This window comes from Haliotis rubra, unplaced genomic scaffold (genome assembly GCF_003918875.1).
Source record: "Haliotis rubra isolate DU_JTF1 unplaced genomic scaffold, ASM391887v1 Scf1427, whole genome shotgun sequence".
NCBI classification, from domain to species: domain Eukaryota; kingdom Metazoa; phylum Mollusca; class Gastropoda; order Lepetellida; family Haliotidae; genus Haliotis; species Haliotis rubra.
Window position 1 is genome coordinate 103189 of NW_025765367.1, and position 20271 is coordinate 123459.

Sequence of the window (20271 nt, forward strand, 5' to 3'; positions counted from 1 at the left end):
GGACTGAGGCTTTATGTTCCTTGATTCGTAGTGGAAGCGGGCGGGATGTTTCACCAATATAGAAGTCTCCACATTGACAACGAACCTGGTAGACTACTCCCGAGGGGTCATCTTTTGTTGTTGACGGTGGTTTGCCTGTGGCTTGGAGGAGGTTCTGGATGGATTTGCCTTTTTGGAACAGGACGTCTATGCTTGCTTGGTGCTGAAGGAGTCGTCTTATTTGGTGGCTGACTGCTGGGACATACGGGATACTTATTACAAAGGGTGCTGATTGCCGGCGGGGTGGTTTATCTCTTGGGTTGAGGGTGGTTGTGATGATATTGTTGACTAGTTTCTGGGGGTACTGGTTATAATGGACGAAGACATGGCGGGTGTGGTTAAGTTCCGCTTCTAGGGCTTCCGTTGTGGAGCAGATGTTCTTAGCTCTCCGGGTGAGAGTGGATATGATGCCTTTCTTAACCTGTAGCGGGTGGTTGGAGGTAAAGTGAAGGTATTGGTCGGTATGGGTGGGTTTCCTGTAGACAGTAGTGGAGAGCTTGTTGTCTTCTTTCTTTACTAGGACGTCGAGGAAAGGGAGCTTGTTGTCAGATTCTTCTTCCATTGTGAACTGCATACGGGGATGTTGAGAATTCAGGTGGTTGAGGAGGTGTTCAGGGTTGTCGTTGGGGTTGAGAACAACAAAGGTGTCATCTACTTTTCTATACCAGCAAATTGGTGCAATGGGTGATGTCAGCAGGGCCTTGTCTTCTAGTTCCGTCATGTATGATGATAGGGGGAGGAGAACCCATGGTAGCCCATGGGTTTGGAGAACCCAGGTAAAGTAGGTAGCCCATGGGTTTGTCTGGTAAATCTTATCTGACCAGGTGAAGTAGGTTGAGGATGCAGGAACTGATTATGGGTCAGTCGAGAACATCTGCTCCACAACTGACGCCCTGAAGGAACTTAACCACATCCGCCATGTCTTGTCCATTAGGCGGAGTATGCTAGTCAACAATATCATCACAACCACCCTCAACCCAAGAGATAAACCACCCCGCCGGCAATCAGCACCCTTTGTAATAAGTATCCCGTATGTCCCAGCAGTCAGCCACCAAATAAGACGACTCCTTCAGCACCAAGCAAGCATAGACGTCCTGTTCCAAAAAGGCAAATCCATCCAGAACCTCCTCCAAGCCACAGGCAAACCACCGTCAACAACAAAAGATGACCCCTCGGGAGTAGTCTACCAGGTTCGTTGTCAATGTGGAGACTTCTATATTGGTGAAACATCCCGCCCGCTTCCCACTACGAATCAAGGAACACAAAGCCTCAGTCCAGAAAAACGACTCCAAATCCGCCATAGCTGACCACACCCAAGCCAACCCTGACCATGCCATCCTATGGAACAACATCGATATCCTAGAAATCAACAGACAAGACTACAAAATAGGAAACTCCTTGAAGCCATAAACATCCAACGCCACAACCCCACCATGAATCGAGATCAAGGTTATTTCATCTCGTCAGCCTATCACCACCTAATCAAACACCACCACCAGTAATCCCCCCCTACCTCCTTTGTCCATCGGGCTTCCATGCTCCCTCCTTTGTGCTTGTAATCACAACTATTGTACCTCAACTCATCAACTGTATAAACTTTATTCTAATCACAACCAATCACTCTGTACATCAACCTCCTATGCTGTAATCACTTATCAAATACCCAATGTACATCAACCTTGTTAATTGTATATACTTACTATACAGCTATATATATATTCTCCTTGCCTCAGTTGTTGTATCACTTGCTTGATAACGGTGTTAGTACCTACACCGAAACGTCGCACTCATTGCAATAAAGAAGTTGACTATCCATAGAAATCAGTTTTCCTTCATTTACCGCATCCTGCTTTTGTTAGTTATATGTTGGTCTGATGGTTTCAAATATTAAGTCTGATGGTGGGGAAGCAGTTGTGTTCTTCCCAAGTTCAGGATGTATGAATATGCTTGTTGTGAACGATTTACATCCAGCTTAATCAAGAATGATGTATATGGGATATGAATTGGTCATATTTCTTTGCTTTCTTCACAGACATGTATGTCGGGGTGGAATTGTAATGTCATATAATGTGTTGTTTCCTTCTGGAAGCTGTCAGAAGATGACGTAAACATTGCTTGACTCCAGCTGCCGCTGGACAGACTCTAGACAGAACGAAACGTCAGCCTGAAATCATGGAAAGTTACATTCATGGAAGGTAATAAGGTGGTTAGTACTACCCTCTTCATCACCACTGATTCTGTGGTGTCCCGTTTCTACTTAAAATACTTTCTTAATCGGATTCATAGTAAAGGTACCACTAACAATCAGTTCTTAATTAGACAGGACCCCGAAACAGACTTTCATAAGCCTGTGACGGAGATCGTATTCCAGTTTTCCCAGCCATTACTCCGGATAACGATAATCCTGGGACTCTATAACGTTTAAAAGCCCGAGACATATATGTACGTAAACAATCACGTTGTCACTTTTTTCCTCTAGATTTTCGTATTGGTCATGTGGTTCAATTGCCTCATTTCTGCAGCTATCAATGAATGTATTCAAGTGCCTATTCGACACAACTTTGATTGATGACTACTGCTCAGTGACAATTTTTTTGCGTTTTGAAGTCGTTAACCGATTTTACCTCGATGTTGTACTTGAAGTTTTTGTTGTACAGCGTGCTGTCACAATGACCAACTTACTAACAATACCATCTGTGATAATTTGATTTGGGTTATATGTATTCTGCACCGATGGAATCGTTAAAAACATATACTGACGTAATGACAATTTTAAGTAATCCACTTGCATAAACTATGCTAATGTAATTATATTTTTACATTTACGTTTAAGCAGTTGAATCAAACCTAATACATGTTTTGGACATAATGAAAATATAACTGCATCCAGGACAAGCTAGATAATGAAGGACAATTTCTGTCCCAGAAAACATCACACATTCTACTATCTACACATGTTAATGAGTGAACTTTGTAGACAGGCGTGCACTGTTTGTACTGGGGCATTAGCTACCTCAGTAAATGGCGGACCTCCAAGACGTGTGTAGAGCTGTCGCATGCTGTTGATGACGTCCACTCTACCGTCGTCTTGCAGTCTGCTGGCAATGTTCGCCAAGAGCACCAGAAGACGACAGTCAGTCAAAGAACTGGGCCAAGAAAACACTTCTTAGGACAAACACGACTCTGTGGACATTTGTACTGGGTGCATCTGGATGTGCTTTCAGTGCTGCCTATTTAAACTGAACAGCGGTAAGAAGTTTCACGACCAATCATGATGACATTACGTTATCCAAGTGCAAGAATAGCTTCTCCACTTTCACACGTTTATTTGCACCAATGTTTTTTTACATACAATTTTTCAATAATCAAATACATATTTGATAAAGTTAGGCAATTTAACCACATACATCTTTATTTATACTGAACGTCGTAATATTGGAAATAACATTTGAGTATCAATGGAGTATTTGAACCTAGTATTTTTTACATATACACATTAAGTCAAGTTTGAGGAAACATGAATCGTGGTCGTATAGCCCGTTTTGCCCAGTAAAGTATTGTTTGAGATTGAGGATAGAAATATTTTTGTCTATGGAGAGGGAAGAGTTCGCACAAACACAACATTGAAATCGAGATGCACGTGCATCATGCATGCATTCAGGCATAAATTGCCGGCTTGAATGACAATCAGTCACTTGTTTTCTTAACACAGCAGCTATGGCTAGGTTAACGAGAGATCAACGACAACAAGCCATTGGACGTCTACATGCTGGTCAACGTGCTCGAGTCATTGCTAATGACTTCAATTGCAGAGAAGGAACGATAGAAGGTCTTAGAGAGCGATACAACGCCACTAACAGCACTGATGACCGTCCACGTAGTGGTCAAATCCGTGTAACAACACGTCGCCAGGACCGTCATATCGTCCATCAACACGTGCAAGACCGATTCGCAAGGGGCCACACAAACAGCTCGGGTGACCATAGGAAACCACCAGTGACCAGACAGTGACCGAACCATTGAGTGACGTCTTCGAGCCAGGAACCTGTTTTTTCCACGTCCTGCCAGGAGACGTCATCGCCGAGAACGTCTCCAGTGGGCACAACAGCGGCAAAACTGGCGTGGGAGACAATGGATAGGGGGTTATCTTCTCTGATGAAAGTCGGTATTGCATTTCAGTGGCGTATATTTTCAAAATAATAGGTTCAGATATTCCATTGATACTTAAATGTCATTTCCAATATTACGACGTTGCTTTTGCCTTTCAGTATATATTTGTAAACATAAAAGGGATAATATTTTGTCGTTTTTAACGGGAGATTGGAGCAGATGCACTTACTCAGAGATAACAGTGCTTGAACTTCGCTGTGGATCACTGGTCCATGTAAGGAAACTGTCAATCATCAAGTTGATATTCGGGTCCCGTACACTTCCTGCGATGTGATAGTGCTGTATGCAGGTGGTATCGTCACAGTCCTGGAATAATGATCACCCGGACTTGTTCAGTGGAAAAACCTAAGTATTCACTTAATAAAGTTTTAGTACCAACGAATAATCCATGATCAAATCATGTAACTTACACAACTTAATATCTTTTCACACACTTACCAGTAAATTGATGTCAATTGTATTCATCAGAATGCCATTGGACAAGGCTGCTGACCTGCGCATGCTCACTGCAAAGCTCTTGGTTGTAATGGGATGATCAACGGATGGTAGATATCTCTAAAAACAGGATAAATATGTCGAGCTATTGAAATTTTTGACCATGCATTTGATTTGGTTCCTGATGCATTTTCGGACTAACTGTTTTAATTCACCCAAAATACAATTATACAAGTTAACGTTAAAGTTTTTCCTGTTGCTATGCGACACAGTTCATCGAGATACCCAAATAACTACTTCTGAAACTAATTGTTTGATCGGCATTCTAGAAGTTAATGAAGTAAATAATAAAGCATACAAGTTTAGGGATAACAACTACTTGTTTATTGCACAGAGCGACGAAATTGCTTGAAAAACCTACACCGAAACGTCGCTCTGTGCAATAAACGTTGTTATCCATTAAGCTGTATCCTTTATTATTTACATCTGAAAAACAGTGATGTAACAGTGACATTATTCAATAACATTAATCCAACTTGTTCTCATCTGAAATGTTTAGCTAAGCTGGTTTCAGAGAGTAAAACCAACCAGATCACCGACAGCAAATGTTATCAGGCTGTTTGAGTCACTGTTGTAAACCTGATTCCACACTTCCTCTTTGTCCGGATGTGACGTCATTATGAAGAAGCCATTGCTCTTTGTGTAAGACTGTAGGAAAAGAATAGGAAAACTAATAATGAATTTATTCCTCCTTTTATGTGTATATTATTCAACATTAGGAATTTGTCAACTGAGACATATGAAAATAAACCTAACTCAACATATAAATATACATTTAAAGCGATCAACTTCCCACTCACGTGAACGCTTCTGACGCCGAAACTCTCTGGGTTTCCTAAAAATGAACAGAAAACCTTAGATATCTTGATTTTTAATAACTAATGATGAAGACAAAGTAACATATCCCAGTTTGTGATTGATGGGATTATTATGTATCTACCTACTACCCACAGATCAGAGTATATATCAACGGGCCGACACAGAGTGACATCGATTTATAACAGTACGGAAAACAGGGCAATGTTGACATATACATCAGTCCACATGACTCTGCTGATTTACCCACCAGTTTTAAGGAATTGCATAATCCGTATGCTTTCTTCAGATAGTTCTTATGATTAATGAGTTGGAGGTGCTCTGTGGTCCCGTAAGGAAGCCAATAAACAATAGCGATCATTGTTCTGACATGTACTCACCTCGCTGTACATTCTGCAACGCCTGTAATAAATTAACAATTATCATACATCCAGTGATGAAACACAATGCATTGTTGAAAATATATAATCAAGATTTCATTCGAGCAGACACAAGCACCGTATGCTTTGAAAGATTTAATCTGACCTTATTGCACCACACATTTTCAAAATACACATACTCAGTAAGAAAACAGGTAATGAGCAGAACATTTGTCTTTTTTTTACAAATTGATACATTTTTACGTCAGTCATGAAAGCACCCATTTTGTCAGGGTGACTTGATGAGATAAACGTATATTTTGAAAGCAGCTTCTACAACAACTCCAAACGTTTGAACACTAGACGCAGAAAGATCAACAGTTTGCTTGGGCAGTTTTGTATTTTGCCATGATATATCCGACAATGCATTTCCGAAAATGCAGGGACGGTGGGGTATCCTAGTGGTTAAAGCGTTAGCTCGTCACACCGAAGACCTGGGTTCGATTCTCCACATGAGTAAAATGTGTGAACCCTATTTCTCGTGACCCTCGCGATGATACTGCCGTAATATTGCCAAAAGCGGCGTAAAACTAAACTCATTTACACCGAAAATGTAAAATAATGGTGATAGTGCTATAGTTTTCCTGATCATTCACAACATGCACCATTCTCTCTGTCACTATATGGCTGCAGTATTGTCGAGGTGACGTAACTCACTCACTCACGCTCCCTCCCCATTCCACATCTGTTAATATCAACATACACACCTCAAGATGCTGTCGCACAGTCCTGTTCCCAAAGGTGATATCAGACACGCAGCCAAGATCCATCTGTCTGATGTCGTCAACGTCCACTGACGTGTCACCGTCTGTCACCGCCCTCGCCACCGCCTGGTACACGAACATGTACTGCTCCTGCACACACACAAAGACACACAGGCATACACAAGACATATCCACTGGAACTACACTGTTCATGAACAATTTTAGCACTGCCGAATGTATTTGCACAATGCTCTGTGAGTTTACCAATCTGAAATACCTTTGTCTGTATCATGTTCTTCCTCTGCCCTCTCATGTTGGAGACGAAGCTGACGACGTCCACAACGTCCTCTGCCTTTGCCTGCTCCACGAGATTCTCGACTGCGATGTACGTTCCTGTTCTCCCTATTCCAGCACTGAGGGGAAAAGTAAGTAAACACTTTCATGAAATATTTATCTGTTTCACGTTGACAATCATGTTTCTGAAAGCAATGTAATTGAACGTTTGTATAAACTTTAGCTGAGAATTTCTCCTCTTCATGACCAAGTTTTACATGAAGAGAAAAACTAATGAGAAACTGAAATATACAGACTATACTGTAGATGGAAAGATGTTCTTGTACAAATGTTTAACGATGGACTCAGCAATGGTTCATCGATTTGGTGGCGGTCTAAAAATGATTATCCATATCGTCGCTTCTCAGTTCAGGCAAATTTTTCTTGGATTCGTTCTAAAAGTTCAAAAGATGAAAAAGTGGTAGTATGCCTGCAGTGGACTATGATCGGCTGAGTTTGTTGTCCAGATATGACCTTGACCCTCCACATGAAGTCCAGCAGGGCAGCAGCGTCCGGCACACCATGGTCTGGCCAGCTGGTGAAGTGGAGGTGATTGACGTCCCATTTCTTCCTTTCCTGGTCATAACAAATATTTTCATGACACACGACTGAACGAGTGTTCATTACTGTAGCACAACTGACCAAAACCCACGGATAGCTATGGATGTATGTTTTTGCATGTGTGAATAAACGCGGTATATCACCTTTGCATTCTCCACAGACAGGTTTGTAAATGTGTAGTTCGATAGCCGTGTTTCCGATACCATTGTAACCATAACATCTCCATACTTTTTGGTGCCTTTCTCAGGCCAGTATCGAAGACACTTCACCTAAAACAGAAAGACAAAATAACAGTCCTACCTTTCGTTGGTTTAGCACTTACATTATGTATACCAGTGCATAACGGTCGGGTCCTTCTAACATTTATACAATGTCACCAAATATAGTTACCTTGCCCGCCTCAACGAGCCCGGTTACCATGACAACAGTTCTGCATTCCTTCTCCCAGACCATTCTCCAGAAGTCGACTACCACTTGATTGTTGTAGGGACCTGGAGAATACATTAGTTTTCAGAAGGTAAAATTGCTTGATGTTAAAAGTGATTTGTACAAAATATTCACACTGAAGGTATTTATTGAAATACTAAGCGATTGAACGATCAGTACCTCAAGTTTCGTTTCCAAAATTCAAATTTGAAGCGTTCTGAAAATCGCCATTTGTCTTTTAAAACAAGGTTTCTTTTATCTATAATAAGTTTGTTTGTTGTTTAACGCCACACTCGGTAATATTCCAGCTCATTCCACTGTTCATCAACAGGGCGTTTCAGTGACAGTGTCTTACATTGACATGACAGTACATTGACAGTGCAGTGCATTGACAGCACGGTGCATTGACATGACAGTACATTGACTTGACAGTACATTGACAGTGCGGCGCATTGACAGCGCGGTGCATTGACATGACAGTACACTGACATGAAAGTACATTGACATGACAGTACATTGACATGATATTACAATGACTGTGCGGTAAATTGACATAACAGTACATTGACATGATATGATATATTGACAGCAATATGCTGAGAGAGCAGTGCATTGACATCGGCGTCTTTGATAATTCCGTAGATTGACAGTGCTGTACATTGACAGCGAAGTAAATTCACATTGCAGTACATTATTAGCATAGTGCTGATCATTGCAAGGTTGCAAGAATGTAGGGGTTACCTTGTGCTGCTATATAGCGCTTGTCCTTCTTGTAGCCCTGAATGAAAAAATATGGCCATGGATGGTGAAGCACATGACTAATTTGGAAAGTTTCCCTGTTACCCTTGAACTAATTTTGGTCCGAAATGTATACTAATACTTAAAGCAGTTGCCATGACAAAATCAGACATGTAATACACTTGGATCGCTTTTGCATCCGGTTCACATACAAAACTCAAGAGGTACCTAATCTTCAGTTTTAGACTACCTTAAAATCACGACCAAACAGGTTTAAACCCAATTTACTCTCCCACTATCACCATACGTTGACTAATTTACTCCTCTTCAGATATAACTGATACATTATACTTTTCAACACTGAATATCAATTATGTTTTGCTTCGTTTAACTCACATCCACGTAGCTGGCGTTGATGTAATCTCCCCCACCAGCGCCATCCTGTAGCAAAACACGGTTGTAGTCATCTGTGGATGCAGAGTATTGACCATAAGCATAAACTTCATATCGATTTACAGTCTACGTATGAACAGTTAAAAAACAGCAACAAACTCGTTTCGATCCAGCTTACATGGGTAATATCCTTTGAATCTGTTCTTCCCGCTGTTCTTTGGCATCTGTGAGTCCACATAAGGATGAATGAAGCCATCCGGTAGACGCTGTGAAAGAAGAATTGATTGTAATTCGTCATTTTCATGTTTCAATTTTTATAGTAAATTTGTATTTGACGTTAATAAGAAATATAACCTTAAATTCATCTTCTGCAAGTTCAGGTGTTTCTTCAAATTCACGAGCTCTTGCTTGTAATGTAGAAACAGGGATCACACGACCAATGCCAGCCTCCTCTAGGTTGTAGTAGTTTCTGTCAGGGATTTCCGCTGCTTCCTCTCGTTGTGTTGTTGTGTCATAGGTCTCTTCTTGTTCCTCCTCTTCCGGCTCCTCTTTCTTCTCCCCCTCTTCCGGCTCCCCCTCCTCCTCCCCTCCCTGCTCTTCCTTCTCCTCCTCCTGTGGGGCTTCAGGTTGAACCTGTGTTAGCCTCTTCCGTGAAGCTGTTGTTGACTGCTTCTCTTCATCATGTCCAACATTCATGTAGACATTGCCTGCATTGTTTTTTAAAAAAGAGATGTTACATAGAAATCACATTATTTGATTTATGAACTTAGGAGCACGGTTTAAACCTACTTTTGTAGTTAAGATAAAGTTTTCATTTTTTTAACCTGAACCGTTAAAAAACAAGGATATGATCATCTGATCGACCTTCATCTTGAGAGCTCTGCACAGTCTTTGAGACCAGTTCAGCATCGCCATGCTTCCTTTTCGAGAGTTTCCTTCGTCTGTGCAATGAAAATGGTATCTCAAGCATTATTTTCCATAGGGTATACATACATAATGAATAACGTCTTTATTGGGCTACCTCACTAGATTAAACAACGATTTATTATCCATGTGTTATTGATGGTACTAACCTGATGAAGACAAAGATGAGAACCAGCACAAGGCCAACCAGCACAAAGCCCACCACTCCAGCATATGTTGGTATAGAGACAGGGAGATCAGATGACACGGCCTCTTGAAACACTTCCGCTTTCATTTATGAATGAAAGAAAACTCAACAAATACGTATCAGTTCGATAACAAATCCACATGTTTAAACACCAACAAAAGCACACGTACAGGAAATAGGGATAAATGCAGAAAGCATGCTTGGAAATTCTACTTATATTGATATTGAGGACCGTTAGACACGGCTGAATGAAGTAACATTTTTAAAATGAATAAAAAAGTTATTTCAAGAACTAAAAATGCATAAATATGATTTTATTATATTCGCCACCACTTGCCCCTGTAAAGTACTTAAACCGCTTGTGCTATTATGTCATTGCTTAATAAATAGTGAATATCTATCGTCAATTTGACATTACAAAGAACATAGCTAACAGAATCGTGAGGCCTAAATTCAAAGATTGAAAAATTCAAATACACACACGTGCGTTCGTTCATATAACGGCTGTCATGTTTCCCATCAATGGCCGTAGTTCAGTTCATTGTCCGAAAGACCCTCACAGAATGAAAGAGTATACCTTACAACCGCTTTCACAGTCCCCTTTAAGAGTTACTAAGTTGAGTCTTTTCTCTGACTCACTTGCGGATTTGCATTAGAGATTTTCAGTGCTCTTCATAATTTTTCTTTAAAGAGTGAGTGAGTTAGAGTTTACGGCGCTTTAGCAATATTCAAGCAATATCATGGCAGAATTGGGCTTCACACATTGTAGCCATGTGGGGAATCGAACCCGGGCCTTCGGCGTGACAAGCGAACGCTTTAACCACTGGGCTACCCAATGGCCCCTCAGGTAATGTAATTACACATGGCTTTGAGTTTCGAAACTATATTTATATAAAACTAATATATCAATTCAAACCTTAAACACCGTGCATACATTTCACATTCTCGTTGATATTTTAGTCTGGCGTTTCTCGGTCTAAATTAATTACAGAGGGACACGTGTGGGTCACACGTGGAGTGTGATATTAGTGACACACTTAACATAAAGTTGTTTTTTGTTTGTTTGTTTGTTTGTTTTTGTTTTTTGGGTTTTTTTGCTTTTGACATTTGGAATCAGTGATATGTGTAGCAACGAGGATCGTTTGGATTTTTATGTGGTTATTTTATCACAGACACAACTCATGATACATTATCTATTATAAGAGAAACGTCTTGCCTCTTGTTAGTGTTGTCCACTGCCTGGAAGACCCTCACAAAACAAAAGAGTATACCTGTACAGTCTGACTCCATCCACCCTGCCTTACAACCGCTGTCACAGTCCCCTTTAGAATTACAGGATGAATCACCCGCACAGTGTCTGGAGGTGCAGTTCTTGGTGCAGTTTGATCCATACCGTTGACTGTCGCATGCTACCAAGGAAAGATGCTCCACTTAGTATTGAAGGTGGATTATATCAACTGCCTGAAAGATCCACTGGCATCTTTTGCTGACAGAATCATAACCTGAAGATCGTTAAGTGCCCTGTCCAACACCCGTGTGCGACCTGTATCGTGCCATACGCTTCTTTCACATGTGGCTACTCAGGGATATTATAGTGTTTACTACCGTGTCCGTTCTGGTACTGAGTTTAGTTTTAGGCCGCACTCAGCAATATTCCAGCTGTATGGCGGCGGTCTGTAAGTAATCGAGTCTGGGCCAGACAATCCAGTGATCAACAGCATGAGCATTGATCTGCGCAATTGGGAACCGATGACATGTGTCAACCAAGTCAGCGAGCCTGACCACCCCCCGTTCTGGTAAACCTGGTCACGAAGTTACGTCTTATGTCAGCATCACCAGTAAACCAACCACCATAAACGATACAATTTAACAAACACCGTTACCTGTGCAGTCAGTCCCTGTCCACCTTTCCTCACACCCATTCTCACATCCCCCTGTTGAGTTACAGGAAGAGTTCCCCTTACAGTGTCTGGAGGAGCAGGTCTTTGTACAGTTTGGACCGTATTGATCGGGTTCGCAAGCTGCAACATGTATAAATGTCAAAGCATCATTGTTTAGAATTGGTACCAATGATGCATTTCAAAGAGGTAAGAACTAATTCAGGACTCACCCTCCACACAGTCTATACCCATCCATCCTTCTTTACATCCGGGCACACATGATCCTGTCACATGATCACATGACGAGTTCCCTTCACAATTCCTGTCACTACATTGCTTGCTGCAGTTTTGTCCATAGGTCCCTCGGGAACATTCTGAAAAAATACAGGCAATACTGGGCACATGTAAAACCTTCCCTGATATTAACACTGGACTTGTCACTGTGCCTGTTACGTGTTTATATCGACGAACTAGACAGCATGTACATGTACTACTTTCATAATTCCCACGATCAGATCCAGTGGTCAATGAAGTACATAAGCATGTAAGTTAGAATAAGATAGTCCTGGTGGTAATAAAGCATGCTATTGTGTTTTAGCTTAGGTTCAATCACCAGTCAATGTTACATCTCCTCAAGACTAAAATGAGAGTGCCATAAATAGAATGGAATTTTCAAATATTGACATGGGGATATGGAGACATGCTACACCTGTAACCCTATGTAGAATGTATCTATGTGAAGAAGCAACGCAATGGAATATTTTGTTATAGTCTTCTTGCTATTGTGTACCTTCTTCACAGTCCACCTTTGTCCATCCAGGGAGACACCCGGTGACACATAACCCACAAAGCGGGTCACATGACGATTTTTTAGTAGCACAGTTCCTGTTGCCACAATCCTCGTTACAGTTAACTCCATAATGGTCATCATCACACCCTGTAAACGAAAGGCATGGTAATATTTTGCCATTTCAGTGTGGTTTCAGTGGATGGTAGTTCTCATTAATTGATGATACAGAGATATCAAAGCCTATTCGGTAAAATAGTATACTATGATTAAAACAAAATATTCAAAATGACAGAATGTACTTGTCTATTCGTGTTGCCACTGTCAATAATACGCGTTAGCTCACAGTAACCCGTGTCTTCAGCTTCAGGGTCAAGTCACTTATTCAGATTACCATGTGTCAGAGAGTGCTTTAAGCCCTCACCCTCCACACAGTCTATACCCATCCACCCGGCTTTACATCCGTGCACACATGATCCTGTCACGTGGTCACATGACGAGTTTCCTGCACAGTTTCTGTCAGTACATTGCTTGCTGCAGTTTTGTCCATAGGTCCGTGAGGAACATTCTGTAAAAGACCAGCATTGATATACCCTTTGGCATGAATTACACAGTAACACAGGTTAGGGAATTACACAAGCCAAAGGTATTTTGGAGTGGCCCTTGTGATAATAAAGCATGTTACAGGAAGATGTTTAGGCCCACCTTAAATGAAGAGTCAAAAACCATGCTACGCATTGGTATAGGTAACAAGACCGCCGCGTGCAAATATGCAACTGTCAAGCATATCTTGATTCGGCGATTTATAGGTTTTATGAATATACCCTGTGTACAGTCCTCCTCTAACCATCCAGGGAGACACCCGGTGTCACATGACCCAGTCCGCCGGTCACATGACGATGTATTACTAGCACAGTTCCTGTTGCCACATGTCTCTTTACAGTTGACACCGTAATGGTCTTCATCACACTCTGTAAACGAAAGTCATCGTAATATTCTTACGATTTCAGTGTGGTTTCAATCATCTTGCACAGGAGGCAACGAGTTAATCTCATCAATTCATGACACGGTGGTATCAACGCATGTTCAACAAAGTAGTATATAATAAAAATGAGTATAAAATGGCTAAGTTTCAACTCCGCCTCTGCATCGACAACTTCTGTCAGCGGTGTACATGGGATTACAGTAAGCTGTGTATTCAGCAATGGGTCATTATGCACCTTCAGACTACCATATAAGTGAGTATGCTTTAAACCCTTACCCTCCACACAGTCTGTACCCATCCACCCTACTTTACATCCGGGCACACATGATCCTGTCACGTGGTCACATGACGAGTTTCCTGCACAGTTCCTGTAAATACATCGCTTGCTGCAGTTTTGTCCATAGGTCCGTGAGGAACATTCTGTAAAAGACCAGCATTGATATACCCTTTGGCATGAATTACACAGTAACACAGGTTAGGGAATTACACAAGCCAAAGGTATTTTGGAGCGGCCCTTGTGATAATAAAGCATGTTACAGGAAGATGTTTAGGCCCAGCTTAAATGAAGAGTCAAAAACCATGTTACACATTGGTATAGGTAACAAGACAGCCGTGTGCAAATATGCAACTGTCAAGCATATCTTGATTCGGCGATTTGTAGGTTTTATGATCATACCTTGTGTACAGTCGACTTCAGTCCATCCAGGGAGACACTCGGTGTCACATGACCCAGTCCACCGGTCACATGACGATGCATTTCTGGCACAGTTCCTGTTGCCACATGTCTCTTTACAGTTGACACCGTAATGGTCTTTATCACACTCTGCAAACGAAAAGTAATATCTTACGATTTCAGTGTGGTTTCACTGTGTATTCAACAATGGGAAACAGTCACTATGCACCTTCAGACTACCATATAAGTGGTATGCTTTTAAACCCTTACCCTCCACACAGTCTATACCCATCCACCCTACTTTACATCCGGGCACACATGATCCTGTCACATGATCACATAGTGAGTTTCCTGCACAGTTCCTGTCAGTACATCGCTTGCTGCAGTTTTGTCCATAGGTCCGTGAGGAACATTCTGTAAGAATACAGCCAATGCTGGGCACATGTAAAACCCAAACCCAAACACATATTAACACGAGACTTGTCACTGTTCCTATTACGTGTTTATATGGACGAACTAGCCAGTATGTACATGTACTACTTTCATAAACCACAATATTGACCAGCTTTGATGTACTCTTTGTCATGAATTACACAGTAACACGGGCCAGGGAATTACTCAAGCAGAAGGTATTTTGGAAGAAAGTGGTCCTTGGGTCGATAAAGCATGTTACAGTAAGATGTTAAGGCCCAGCTCAATGCCAAGATCACCTATCTACCTAATGTTTCAAAAGTCGGTTTCACCGATGTTACTGCATGCGACAGATTGTTGCCACATCAGTGTCACATCGGTTCGTGCAGTCGTCACAAAATCAAGGATGATCAGAAGATACCCTTTCAGTCACTAACAGGAGGATGGCAGGCTATCATAAGTATTTTGGAAGGCTAAAATCGTCAAGTGACTGACGGGTCATCTGGCTGGAATCAGCCGGTCAACTCCTGATACCCGGACTGTATCCTTCCGATGTAAACCAAATTGTTCGGTTCCCGAACAGGCGCCGGTCGATGTCTGGATTAATATCGTCCGGTTCCCGCTCGCTAGAAAAGGCGCCAGCTCAGTGCCCGGTCACTCAAAGTTGGTGTTCGACTGCAAGTTATGTCTCACAATCCACATTTCAGTAGACATGAAGACATCTAGAAGTGCAAATGGCACTGTTGCGAATTCGAAAAATTGGGAGACAAATTTTTGTCGATGGGAAATGCAGGTTAATGAAATAAAGTTAAATTTTGTTTTTGCACGAGTTGACCGTTATGATGTATGTGTATGATGTCTAATTGGCGAATTCTTATCAAAACTTTACACCAAAACGCAGTTGTTCACATGCACGATATTTGCACATGCTTTTTAGTAATTTGATAAATGATCCTCGTGCAATTCATCTGCATAAGGTTTGCAGTTGGTTCCCCCAACTTAATGGAGAAATTCATCTTCAATGTACCCATATATATACTGATCCCCAAAAGAAACGCGACTTTCAAAACCAAATGCAAGATTTTGTTCTTACAAGGTGTTGTTTTATTAGGATTGTACCGTTTTGTTAACATGTTTTTCAATCCAAATTGACAGTTATTACTAACATCAGTGTGTGTTTTCTGATGATAAAGCATATCGACCTAACGTACCTAAAAAGACAGATTTTGTAAAAGGTTCCGCATGACATTCGTGAAAATGAAAATGCACGTGCAGATGGTGACAACCCTACCAATGAATGCAAGTCCCAAACTTGCCTGAAATCATTCTTGTGTTGACACAATCGCCATACCACGACTTACGAGAGATGAGAGGAACCAAGCCTTGAGACGATTGCCAGTTGACCAGGCTGCACGGAGGGTAGCCAGTCATTTCAATATTCATGTCAGGACAATCTACCGACCACAGGAGCGGTATCAGATCACTAACAGCATCCAAGACCTGAAGTAACATCACAATGTCAAGACCGACAGATTGTGCGCAACCATCTGCAGAATCGCTTCACCAGAGCCACGAAAACAGCTCGCCAGAGCATTGGGACCCATTAGTGCCGATACAGTGCGTCGACATTTGCGCGAAAGAAACATCTGCTGTCACAGACCGACTGTAATGGGCAACTCAGCATCGATATTGTCGTTATCGACAATGGAGAACTGTGCTTGTTTCTGATGAAAGCCGATATTGTGTTTCGACAGCCAATGGCAGGCAGAGTGAGAGTATGGCAAAGGCATGGGGAATGGTTTTCCATGGCGTGTATTGTTGAAAGAGACTCGCGGGGTGGTCCAAGCATCATGGTGTGGGTTGCAATCTGTCTGAACCAGAGAGTTGGCCCCGTGGTGTTCCAGAATCACGGTCCAGGATGAAGAAATGGCGCGACAGCTGCTCGCTATTTGGACCAAGTCATAAGACCCCAAGTTGTACCACATTTTGAACGTCACAGAAATCATATCTTCCACCAAGACAACGCTCGTGCCCACACTGCCAGAGCAACACTGGACTTCCTAAGACAACATGGCATCCAAACCCTATACTGTACTCAGTCCGGATTTAAGTCCAATAAAACACCCTGTGGGACGAGATTCAAAGAAGACTGAATGACCTCCAACCAAGGCCGATATCTCCGGCTGGACTCGATCAGGCATTTCGCAGAGTACGGACCAAAGTGCCTATGGCCTTCATCAACCGGCTAATTCATTCCATGTACAGACGACGCAACACCGTCATCGATGCCCATGGAGGCCAACACGATACTGACTTTGAGATATTTTAGTGGTGCCATTTTTGGTGAATTAGTTTGTGTGAACTGTAAATGTGATTCCCGAAAATGTGTTAACCATGATAGTTGTCAAGTTTGAACGCAATCCTCCGTTTTGATTGTTAATTAGAGCGAATTAAAGAGTGTGGTTTAAGAAACCTCTATCGGTGGGCGTTTCCTTTGCGGTTCAGTACGTAAGATATAGTGAGCGCTTTAAGTGAGTCTAAACTTTTGATGGGTAGTGTAAGCAACATAAAGTTACATAATATACATAAACCTGTTAAATCAAGCCTTAAATGTTCAGGTTAGGAACACACGTGGGTTAGCCTAAAACGGTGTCACGCTTTGTTTGTTTGTTTGGTTTGTTGTTTTTTTGGTGTGTGTGTGTATGTGACTGTAACATGTGAACAGTATCCTCATGTTTGGGGTTTTTGAATGAGTAGGGATTTCGGTTGTTGTCTGTTCTTCTTCTTTTTTATTCTTGTAGAAACAATTTAAAACTTGTCATGAACCTATTAATCTTTTTGTTTTTTACTTAAACATGTGCCATTACACGAGTGTGTGTAATGTCTGTTTGTCGCAACTAAAGCCAAAGGAAATGAATTTTATGACACACAAATAATCCGATGATACTTTATTTTACTGGGTAACATTTATTCAGTTACTTGGGGAATGTTTCTGGGTGGTAAATCTTTGAAATTAGTAGGAAATCTTTCATGTTTTAGCTTGAACCGACGACAACGAGGAAGACGCCAAAAAACCACAAGGAGCAACACTGCGGTGATAAAAAGAGTGAAGAAAAGTTGTGCACAAGGATAAACAAATCCTTTGTTATGTCTACAACAGTTGTTTCAAGATATTGTTATCAAAAGTAAATGACAAACAATTATCATCTCGGGAGAATTTACGGATCATTTGAAAGAGAGCTGTTGTCATAGATTTGGTTTGTAAAGGTGAATAAAGACAAACCAATCATACCATACCGTAGATCTCCACTTCACAGATATTTAGATGGTCTGTCCAGTGTGTGATGGTGAAGTATCGTCCCCTCCCATCACAGATGACATCGTAGACAGAGTTGCCTGCTGTAGTGTTGCTGGGGAAGGTGTAGCAAGGTACGCCAGGTGTGGAGCTGCTGGAGTTACTCAGAGAGAGGACAGCGGATCGGATTAAGTCAACATCTGAAATAATTATCGATGTACGATTCTAGAAGGTGGAGCTGCATCATTAGGCAAATCATCATCATTACAAATTTAGCATTATAGTTATTACCGAACATGTCTGATTTTGATAACAATTATGAAAAACGGACTAAATCGTGTTTTCGTCACACGATGGTTTTTATAACAAATTATTCACAGGGTAGTGTCTAAAGGTAACAGCACGCAGCATGGTGAACACTGACATACGATGGCACAACGTTGTGAACGGTTGACGGTGTTGATGTAGGAAACATCACTTTTTGTAAGCGATTACAATTTAACTGTTCAAGTGACAAGAACATCGTTGAAAAGGGATAAACGAGGTGATCTAAGACATCGAATTTGATCCTGTAACGCCAGACTTGAACTTCTGAGGAGGTGTCTGTATGTACATTGTTACTGAATGTAAAACAGTGCTGTAATTGTATTACAGTGTTTCTATTCAGGTTCAGTGGAGGGTATAGGCATCTTGTCATTTCAGCCTGGTGGAACACACATGATAAAACGTTTTTCTCGTGGTAAATATTTTACCACGAGGAAAACGTTTTATCATTTGTATTTCCCCAGGCTGAAATGACAAGAACACTTGGGAACTAATTCACAACGTCACAATCAAATAAATATATTTTTGAGAATTTAATAATGTAATCTAGAAATTTCTCTCACAGAAGATAAAACTCTTGACTAGCGTTATGGGATAATATAAACGATGCTTAGTTACATCATTGCGATACATCTGACCATAACTATTTCAGCTTGATATCAGCCTAAATATCACACCTTAAAAGCAAAAAGCTATCCATAAAGTCATATGTTTAATTATTTACTCACAAGCTTCTTGAATGTCAATAAAACAATTATCTCCAACGAAAGTCGGTATCCGAGAGAAACTACCCCATTACTATTTACTAACCACTCATTAGCACAGTGGGCCGTTACGACATAAGATTTGGACAAGGGTTTTAACCCACATACGTCAGAGGAACAACCTGCCCTTTAGAGTCGGCCTGGTAAAGAAAAAGTGTGTTTCTTAACATAAGAAAAACCCGGACTATTACGGAAGATGATAATACCCCTAAAATCGCTGAGCATCCTGTAAAGGATTAAAAATGAAATTTACAAAACATTGTAAATACATGAATTAGGTGGTAAATATATATGAGATCTATGACATATGAAATGCATACATGATAAAAGTGTGTGAATATACAGTTAGATATTGGAAATCTATGTCACCAATTCTCCAACGATGAATACAATCACCCACGACGACCGGCGGAGTTTGCCGAACGGCGACGGAAGATTGACAGTTGATGGAGAGGGAATTTTGCGGGCAGTAGATCGTGACTAGACTGGTCTTAAGACCCAGTGACAACGTATTCATTCCTCAATGAAAACATGTCAGATTCCGTAATGTTAATTCATAGAGTTTGCATATTCAACTGGTGGTATTATCAGTCAATCCTTTGATGACAGAACAGGGTGGCTACTTAAATCATGTTTTGTTTGCTTCACTTAATTAACAGTTTGCTAATGTAAATATGATATATTGAGAAGGATACATACATCCACCCCGGTTGTATATCTTGACGTCGTGTATCCTGTACTGCTGTCCCAGGTCTACTGTCCACACACTTCGAGGGCTAAGAGAGTGGTAGCAGGAGTTCTGGTGCACATCCTGGTCCCGGTTCCCATCTACAGCTTTGTCTGCAGACCAGACATCCCTATAGATCCCAGAAGATGTGGTGGCACGTTTCATGTAGGCAATGTTTTCTGTTTGAAAAGATACATCACATGATCGAATGTTCACCAAA

The 20271-nt window shown here is 41.3% G+C and overlaps 1 protein-coding gene across 1 annotated transcript; it reads right to left on the bottom strand.

Annotated features, from left to right (window-relative positions):
• Positions 1-1876: 1876 nt before the first annotated feature.
• On the bottom strand, positions 1877-20238 carry LOC124269176. Its single transcript, XM_046704187.1, has 28 exons — positions 20024-20238; positions 18239-18436; positions 14801-14944; positions 14134-14277; positions 13697-13843; positions 13297-13440; positions 12876-13022; positions 12316-12459; positions 12089-12226; positions 11477-11614; positions 10168-10285; positions 9959-10035; positions 9449-9801; positions 9273-9360; positions 9098-9168; positions 8705-8741; positions 7928-8028; positions 7681-7806; positions 7407-7552; positions 6921-7056; positions 6647-6793; positions 5901-5922; positions 5505-5539; positions 5233-5352; positions 4648-4764; positions 4379-4515; positions 3053-3185; positions 1877-2203 (listed from the first exon to the last, which is right to left on the bottom strand). The coding sequence occupies exons 1-28, from the start codon at positions 20214-20216 to the stop codon at positions 2132-2134; spliced, it is 3573 nt and encodes a 1190-aa protein (XP_046560143.1). The 5' UTR covers positions 20217-20238; the 3' UTR covers positions 1877-2131.
• Positions 20239-20271: the final 33 nt, after the last annotated feature.